This window comes from Echinops telfairi, unplaced genomic scaffold (genome assembly GCF_000313985.2).
Source record: "Echinops telfairi isolate 266 unplaced genomic scaffold, ASM31398v2 ScPeMD7_7;HRSCAF=31, whole genome shotgun sequence".
Classification (NCBI taxonomy): domain Eukaryota; kingdom Metazoa; phylum Chordata; class Mammalia; order Afrosoricida; family Tenrecidae; genus Echinops; species Echinops telfairi.
Genome location: NW_022103904.1, coordinates 20529870 through 20538146, shown reverse-complemented (window position 1 = coordinate 20538146; position 8277 = coordinate 20529870). Strand labels below are relative to the sequence as shown.

General features: G+C 54.9%; 1 protein-coding gene across 3 annotated transcripts in view; it reads right to left on the bottom strand.

Annotated features, from left to right (window-relative positions):
- Positions 1–3122: 3122 nt before the first annotated feature.
- The window catches only part of NUDCD3 (NudC domain containing 3), a 124715-nt gene continuing 119560 nt past the window's right edge, over positions 3123–8277 (bottom strand). For 2 of the 3 annotated variants that reach the window (XM_045286336.1, XM_004708184.3), the window contains one exon: positions 3123–5660. In XM_045286336.1, coding sequence (XP_045142271.1) covers positions 5550–5660 — 111 coding nt within the window. In that variant the 3' untranslated portion in view covers positions 3123–5549. The remainder of the gene's footprint in view (positions 5661–8277) is intronic. The other variant, XM_045286335.1, reaches the window with a different exon arrangement.

Below are 8277 nucleotides of genomic sequence, written 5' to 3'. Positions count from 1 at the left end.
TGGAACCAGTCTGTGGGGCCACTTGCTTCCGGATCCTCGCCACATGACCACCTCTGAGCCGGGGGCTGGGCTCCATTCAAGGCGGTTGTCTTTCCTCTGGGAAGAGGTCCTGGCTCAGTGTTGCTGTCATTAAAGGCCACTTCAAGGATTCTAATACCAATGATGGAGATGCCCGCTGTCTTGGCCCGAGGCCCAGAGGCTAGACCTGGCTGGGAAACGCTGTGGTGTTAAGTGGGATGCCGGGACAGGGCACGGAGCCTACCATGTGGGCCTTTCCCCTGGAGGTGCTAGGGGTCTTCACCTAATAACGGATCCAATCACTCAGTCCATCACCGAGCACGACCATGACCAGAGCCTCTTCAGGGAAGGGACCAGGGACAAGCTGAGAAGGCCGGCCCAGAGCGAAACCTGTCCCCAGCTATCCACTCGTTTGTAGGATGTTTTAATGGTGACAGAGCCGGCCCTCGACTCGACACAAGAGTGAGAATGAGGTGAACAAGCTGAGCAGGGAGACGGTGCTGGTCTCAAAGAAAGAGGGGCTGTGGGAAGAAGTGATGCAGACAGACTGACAGCGAGCGCAGGGCCCCTCACTGAAAGAGCCTGAGCCGGGGAGAATCAGCGTCCTTCAGGAGGAGTCTGGTTTCTAAGTCCCTGTCCCCCTGTGACAAGCCATGTGATGCTGGAAAGCCACCGCTGTGGTCATGGTAAACTGAGAGGGTGGGACCGAAATGTCTTTATGGTCCCTCCCACCCAGCGCCAGTCTTTAAAAAGTGGAGAACTCCCTGCTTGGGCAGAGACTGTTCGCAGGAAGAAGGGTCAGGATTGAGGGTGGGGGGAAGGCCTCTGCAGGAGGGTCTTGGGCTTACTTCTCAGGCTGACGGACATTTGCTGCCAGTGCTTCCTTAGAGCAGTCCTTCCACAGGATAGCAACTGCCACCAGATGGGGCTGGGGCAGGGGCTGGCACTGGGGCCAGCAAGACCACTACCCAAGTTCGTACTGTCCCAGGTCTGCAGCTTTGCTGACCTTACCTAGAGCCTGGCAGATTCTCTAAAGGTGGGCAAGAGCCCCACTGCTATAGGGATAGGTCTGGCACCGAGTGACACTGTAGACTGGCTCTAGCCTGTCCTCCCACTCAGAGAGATAGGCAAATGGTGCAGCGAGGGCTGTGATCAGACCAGGTCAGGCCTAGCTAAGGAGTCAGGCTAGCCAACTCCCAAACCCAAGTGTGTTTGCTACCGCAAGGTGTCCCTGTCTACGTAGCAGACCATGGCTCCAGGCGGACAGGCAGGGGCCCTGTGAACGCAGAACTCCTTTTGCTCTTCACATGCTCGGGAGGGGGGCGGGGGCGCGGAACAGCTCCCCTGGCGCCCTCAGTCTCCGCCTTTCACCTGCTCTCCTTGCACTCCTGGAAGTGGACCCCACTGCGGGAGAGATGCCAGCCTCGGTCCCAGGGTGCCAGATGCTCGCCGTCCACGGCCTCGCCGTGATCGTTGCCAGCCACCAGCAGGGGAACAGGGCTGAGTGGGGGTGGCTCTGTTCTCCCAAGCTGAGTGTTCCAGGCAGTGAGTTCTTTACACAGCAGCTGACGCCTCTTGGACTCATTTCCACCCAAAATGCTTGATTTTTCACCCCTCCCGCACTCATTAAAAAAACAAAAAAAAAAAACCTCGAGTGGATTTTGACTCAGAGCTAGGGGTAAACTATTCAAAGATGCCCCTCTTTTCTGGGAGATTACGTCTGGTCCACTGGTAACCCCATCCTTTAGCCTTCTAATCATTCCTCCTGCACACAAGGAATAAAACATCTGCCACAGATCTGCCACTCGGAGGCCTGCTCAGGAGAGGCTGGCAGGACAAACTGGGGCCCACTTTGGAAACAGAACAAGACTGGTACCGAGAGGAGCGAGGAGGGGGCATGAGGAGTTCAGGACTGGCCTGGGACTCACGAAGAGTGATGGGGAGGCCCACAGTCGAGGTGCAGGCTCCCCTCTTGGATTAAGCCTCTAGTGACTCCCCTCTGACCACTGACCAGGGGTGGCAATCGCCTGGCTATCACAGCGAGTTAGAAAGTGCGCTAAGGACGATGTACTCAAAAAACGAAGCTCAGTGCCACCACGCTGGTTCGGACTCCGGGTGACCCATCGGGCGCACAGGCCTCCCCGTGGGTTTTCCAGACAGGGACTGGGAGCAGAGTGCCTGGTGGATTCGAGCAACCTACGACTCCACCGGGCTCCTTGAGTGTAGTAGCTAAAATGTAGTGCCTTCTCGTTTGTTCTCCCATTTTAAATGTTCTAGTTTTTCTTATTTTTTGTTCTTTTCAATTGAGGCTTTTCTGTTTTGTTATTTTAAAAAAACTTTTTTTTTTGCTTTTTATTTTTGCTTTACTTTGTTGCTTTGGGGGATTTTTGGCTTTAGCTGAAATGCAGAACAGGTAAATCTAGAGAGGCAGTAACTGGATTAATAGTTGCTTGGAGTTATAGCAGGGGAGAAATGAGTACAAGGAAGAAGACAATCTTCTAAAATTGACTGTGGTAATGATTGCATAACTCTATTATGTTTAAACTATTGGACTGTATGAGCTCTGAATTATATGCAAATAAAACTGTTAACATTAGAAGGCCTGGGAATTGAGTGTCCCTTTCGAGAGGGGGCGCCAGAGGAAACTGGGCCAAACCCCTATGAAACAGTGGCGTCCCTGTGGAGGCGTGGGGAGCGTGCAGAGGGCAGAGGAGGCCGCTCCACTGTTAGCGGCAGGGAGCAGCAGGCACACTGAGATTCAACGAGCGCTGGCGCCCAGCCCAGTCACGGAAGTCAGCATGCCCATTGGATTGGGGGAGTCAGCTGACAGGGTAGAATTCCAAAACCTATTTGAAATGGATCCATAGCTCCAGGACTTTTTTGTTTCCCTGACCAGAAGCTTATTCGATTTCTGGAAGAAGCCGGGCAACGTTTCAAGTCCAGATGAGGGCCAGGGGAATTTAGGTGGATGGCAACAGCTGCCGGGGGCTCTCACTGCGTGGCTGCTGCACACAGGCACCCAGGCGGCACACAGCGGAAAACTTGGGGCACGAACCAGACACACGGGCTGTCTCCAGTGAAAATGCCACACACGGACCCAGAGCTGCTTAAATACAGGTTTATTGCAAACCAGCACGGAGGGCGAGGGAGCAACTTGACAGGCTGACACTCCTCTCCTGGCTCCCGGGCCCTGCTGTCCTCGAAGCCTCAGCGGATGAGGTGAGAGGCCACAGCGCTGCTACCTGTCTGGAAAGAGAAAACAAGCAGGATGCGCCAGGCCCCGCAGCAAGGCCACGTGGGGGGAGTCGAGGAAGAGTGTCCCACAGAGAGCGGCTCTGCACCCACAGAGCGCGGTGTGTTGGGGTGACGGGCAGACCACTCGGTGGTGTGTGTTTGCATGTGTGTGTGTGTGTGTGCATGTGTGTGTGTATGTGTGTGTGTGTGTATTCAGCACCTCCAGCCGCCACCAGCTCCCCTTCCCCAGCTCCTCAGTTCTTGTTTTGCTAAAGCGGAGTTGGAAACAGAAAAAAATGCCACCCCGGAAAACAGAGCCCGGGCAAACTGACGACAAGCTACCAAAGAAGCAAATACTCTCCCAGACTCCACACTCGCCCGTCATTCCTGGAGGACCCTGTGTGACCACGCTGAGCTACAGAGAAGAGCGGAAACACGATGACTAAAGCATGCGAAAGCACACCTAATGACATGGGGAAGCCAGCGTGGGGCAAATGTGCAAACCCAGTTAGCCCGCTATGACTGGGGAGGGCTGGCAGAGGCCTCCCTGGCCCCAGGACACGCAGCCTGCCCCCTTGTAGGTCATAAATCCACCGGCATTATGCAATCACTTCACTCCAGAAACCCACAGACTGGGTGGCTGGTCTGAGACTGCAGGACTCTCACGTAAAATTAGGGCGGAAGCGGTGCTGGCCTTAACGCGCTCTGGGCTCACGCTGTGCCAACAGGATGGTGTCCCTGGACTCGGAAGATCTTCTGATTGCTTCCGTGCCATAGCTGCCTAGGAACTTGGCTGCCCGTGACCCACTCAGCCAGAATCTGTCAGAAATGACTGCACCCAGACGAGCGCCCAGCAGCAGAAGCCACGACTCCCAGCTGCTGGAGGGCCCGTCCATGATGCACAAAGTGGCCCGAGGCTGCTGCAGCCCTTGCCCCAGGAACAGCCGCCAGGCCTCGTGGAGGTCTCACTTTCTCTGTGCCTCTGTCCCTGGCGTGCAGCTGCCCTAGGTGTGAACACAGAGCCCAACCGCTAATAGGACAAGTGGCAGGCGCTCAGGGGGGCAGGCAGACTCTCGATCAGTGTTCTCAGAGGTGCTGAGGAGCCCTCCCGAAGGGCCCTGCCACCTGCTCCAGTCACCCCGTAGCCGAAGTCTCCTCTCTTCAGGCTTAGCTAGAGCCGCCGAGTCAGTCCAAGGGAGGGTCACACGGCAAGGGGAAGTGGGAGAGCGCCGCTTTGCCTGGAGATGTCGATGGCACAGAGGCGTGAGCTGGCAAAAGGGAATGGGGTTCTCAATCCCCAGGGCTCCACCGCAAACAAGCCGGGCATTCTTCTTCCAGCAGTCCATGGCCTATCTGGTGCTGCAAGGGGTGGGTGGCTGGGCTTCTGGGGCAAATGCTGCGGCCCTTCCATGGACCGCCAGCTTGCCTCCTTCATTGGCGCTGGGCTTCCCAGGAGCCTTGACTTATGCAGAGCGTGTGATGGGCCCAAATCAGGGGCTAGCATGAGTCACATCCAAGTGCCCAAAGATATGGTCTGAGGGGCAAAGGTGAGTGTCCTTGGACAACGTGCATGGGCGATGCGGTCTCACGTGGGGCTTGTGGGGTGGGAGGACGGGACACTGACAAGAGAGACACCATCTTGTGCAGAGACCCCAGACTTCCCCCTGACATCTAGAACTGGAGAAGAGAGCCGGCCACAGACGCAGATGCCAGAACCCCAGTGTGGCTGTGCCTCGACGGCACGGAGCCAGGGCAGTGAGCATGGCCAAAGGAGACGCAGACCACACAGAAGCATGCCCACCCAAGGTCAAGAGTCAGGGCACTCCCAGGCCCGCTGCCATAGTCACCCGTGTGCACTCTTACAGGCTTCCCCGTTCAACTGGTGCCGACAGTAAGTCTGCATGGACACCTGGCAATGGATCCTACCCCGCCAAGAGAAGCAAGCCACAGAGCGCCCAAACAACAGCAGCAAAAACTGGGGGAGAGAGAGGGCAGTGCAGTGCGGACTGGGCAGGCCCTGCCTGGAATTGGGCTGCCCGCACCCAGAAGCCCTCAGCAGCATGGCGAAGGCTGCGGGAGGCAGGCTGCCCTCCGGAGCCTCTTTGGAGCCACATGAGGAAGGGCAAGGTTCAGGGAGGGCCTAGTTTTGCCTTCAAAGAAAAGAGGAGCCTGGGTGGAGGAGGAGAGAAGATGAAGGTCCCTAACATGCAAGGGGCCATGAGGGAAGCTGAGGTGCCGAGGCGCGGCCGTGCGGCTTCCGCTTTCCACGTGCTGGAGGGCCTCCGGTTCTCTGGTCACTAAAACTGCACTGCCCCAGGGGAGATGTTGAACATGGCAGGGTCGAATCTCTGGCCTCGGAAGGGGGAGCCTTCAGCATCCCATCCCTTCTTCAGCATCTCATGGACTTTCTACAAACAGAACACACAAAAAAAGAAAAAAATTAAACATGACCACAAGGCAGTGCACACTCCCTTTCCAAAACAGAACTCCAACTGGCAGGCACAGGTCATTTCTGCTTCCTCTACCTGACTTTCCTAGGAGCCCAGGGAAGAACAGACTAGCTTAGGAGGCCTGCAGGGGCTGATAAGAAGCCAGGAAGACCTGCGCTCCTATGATTAAGCCATGGCCAGCCAGGGCACTGGCTTCTCCTCCCAACACAGACCCTGACGCTCACCTTCACCTTCCTGCCATAGCAAAGCGCCGGCTGTGTCTAAGCTCTCGGCTCCTGTCCAGCATCCACTGGGGTGTGTGACCCAAGTTTCCTGAGGGATGTCCCAGAGAGGAAGATCCTTGGGCAGAGCTGCCCTGAGAAAGTGGGAGAAGTTAAGTGCATGATACTAAGAATCTTCCCTAAGGGGGCTTAGGGCAGCCAGATACCCAGTGCAGGGCCAGTGAGCACAGGGGAGGCACCCTGGCTCAGCAGCCTTCCCGCCTGTCCTCTGGCCTTGGCACACAGCTGGTTCTCCTCCTGGCCCTTGGAGGCTAGACAGCTGCAGATGGCCACACAGTGGGAAGAGCTAAATCGTCACCCGCTCCGACCAGCAGGGCTGACAACACCAGCCAGTGGACCACCAAAGCACAACAGGGGCCTGACTGCTGGGACCCCCACTGGCCAGCACAGTGCCGCCCTCCTCTGTGCATATCAGCATGGTGGCCATGCCCAGCACAAACGTCCCTGACAGGGCTCTGGGAGGCTGGCAAGACCTCTCCCTGCTCACTATGAGGAAGGAGTGAAAACTAACTGCTGTGCAGGTCTGGGATTATCCTACCCACTGGGCAATGTTCCCTGTAGCAGAAATACTGCAGCAAGACTTCGCTGGTTGCAAGGCCAATGCGGGAGAAAGTTCCGGTGCTAACAATGCTGTTGGGTCTCAAAACCTAAGCCTTTTGTAGGCACCAGATGTGCACAACTTCTTCCCGAACAGGCCAGCTTCAGACAAGCGGGCTCTCTCTTTTCTGTATTAGACCTAAGTGATACAGCAACAAGCACATCAGAGACACCTTGAATATGCACTACGGATTAGTAACCGTTGCTCTCAAATGTTTATAGGTAATCCATACCAGGGACTTTTGGGGAGAGCAGATTTCAAGTACCTTTACAAACAATGAAGATAGGAGACTGTGGCTCTGGCTGTGAGGCCTGTGGTGTACAGCAATTCCTAGGAACTGCCCAGGCACAAGATGCTGACTTGCTATCCTCTCCACACAACCCTCCTTGCCTGCGAACACACTCATCCCAGCATTCTGGTGGCATTGGCATGACCAGGCTGAGGTGAAGAGGTGGCAAGAAGCTCATCTTGGTGCAGCCCTCGGCTTGACCTACCCTCTGCACATGGTGAACAGATTGCTGGGCAGTCTCTCTGGAGGCTGGGCAGCTGCGTCATGTGGATCTTGTCCTCCCAGAGAGGCGACCAGAGCCCATGTTGGACCATCCTAGCCCCCCGTGCTGGGAGGGGAAGGGTGGCAACATGTGGAAGAGTACCCCCTGGGGGTGAGTCTGGTTTCTGCCCACTGCAGACAAATAAATCACCATCCTCTTGTAGCCTCAGCCATAGGATCATCCTGGAATTTCTCTCTTTTTGTACCTGTGGTTACCATCTCCTGATCTCTTTGCTAAACACTCCTCATCTGACCTCCCACAGCGCTGAAAAACTAAGGCGGGTCCTTTTGCCTCTCCGTCCTCTCTCTGGGGAAGCTTTCCTAGTGCAGTGCCCTCTAATCATGCCTCTCTCAGCTCTGACCCCGACTCCAAATTGTGGTCTCTGATGCCCACACCCTGACCCTAACATCCCCCGACCTTTCATAAGCTAATAAGTGTCTGAAATGTTTAACTCTGTGGCAATTACATAATTTCCTGTCGACTTGCAAAAGGGGTGGAGTCCAGCCTGTCAATCAGGCCATCGCCAATGAGGCCTCGGTGTGGGCATGGCCTTCTCCTGAGGATTCTGGGAACTCCTATATTCCTCCCTGGAGGAGGGAGAATTTCTCTGTGAAACATTCCTGTTGACAAGCCACATGGAGCTATGCTGATGGCAGCCAGAGCCTTGGAGCTGGAGGAGCCACGTGGAGACCCAGGCCAGCACTTAGATGCTTCCACCGCCACTGGATCCACAAAACTTTCCACCCACTGACTTGTGATCTTCCTGTACTCATTGCATGTGTTGCATGAGTCTGAAGAGGAATTTACAAACTAGTATCGGATATATGGGCTAATATCCGACTTATGGATTTGATCTGGACTGGGCTGTTTAAATATACAATTACTCTTTTCTTTTTATTTATCTATATATTTGGTTTTTTAAAAATCATTTTATTAGGGGCTCATACAGCTCTTATCACAATCCATACACACATCAACAAATGTATAAAGCACATTTGTACATTCATTGCCCTCATCATTCTCAAAACATTTCCTCTCCACTTAAACCCCCTGCATTAGGTCCTCATTTTTCCCCTCCCTCCCTGCTCCCCACTCCCTCATGAGCCCTTGATAATTTATAAATTATTATTTTGTCATATCTTGCC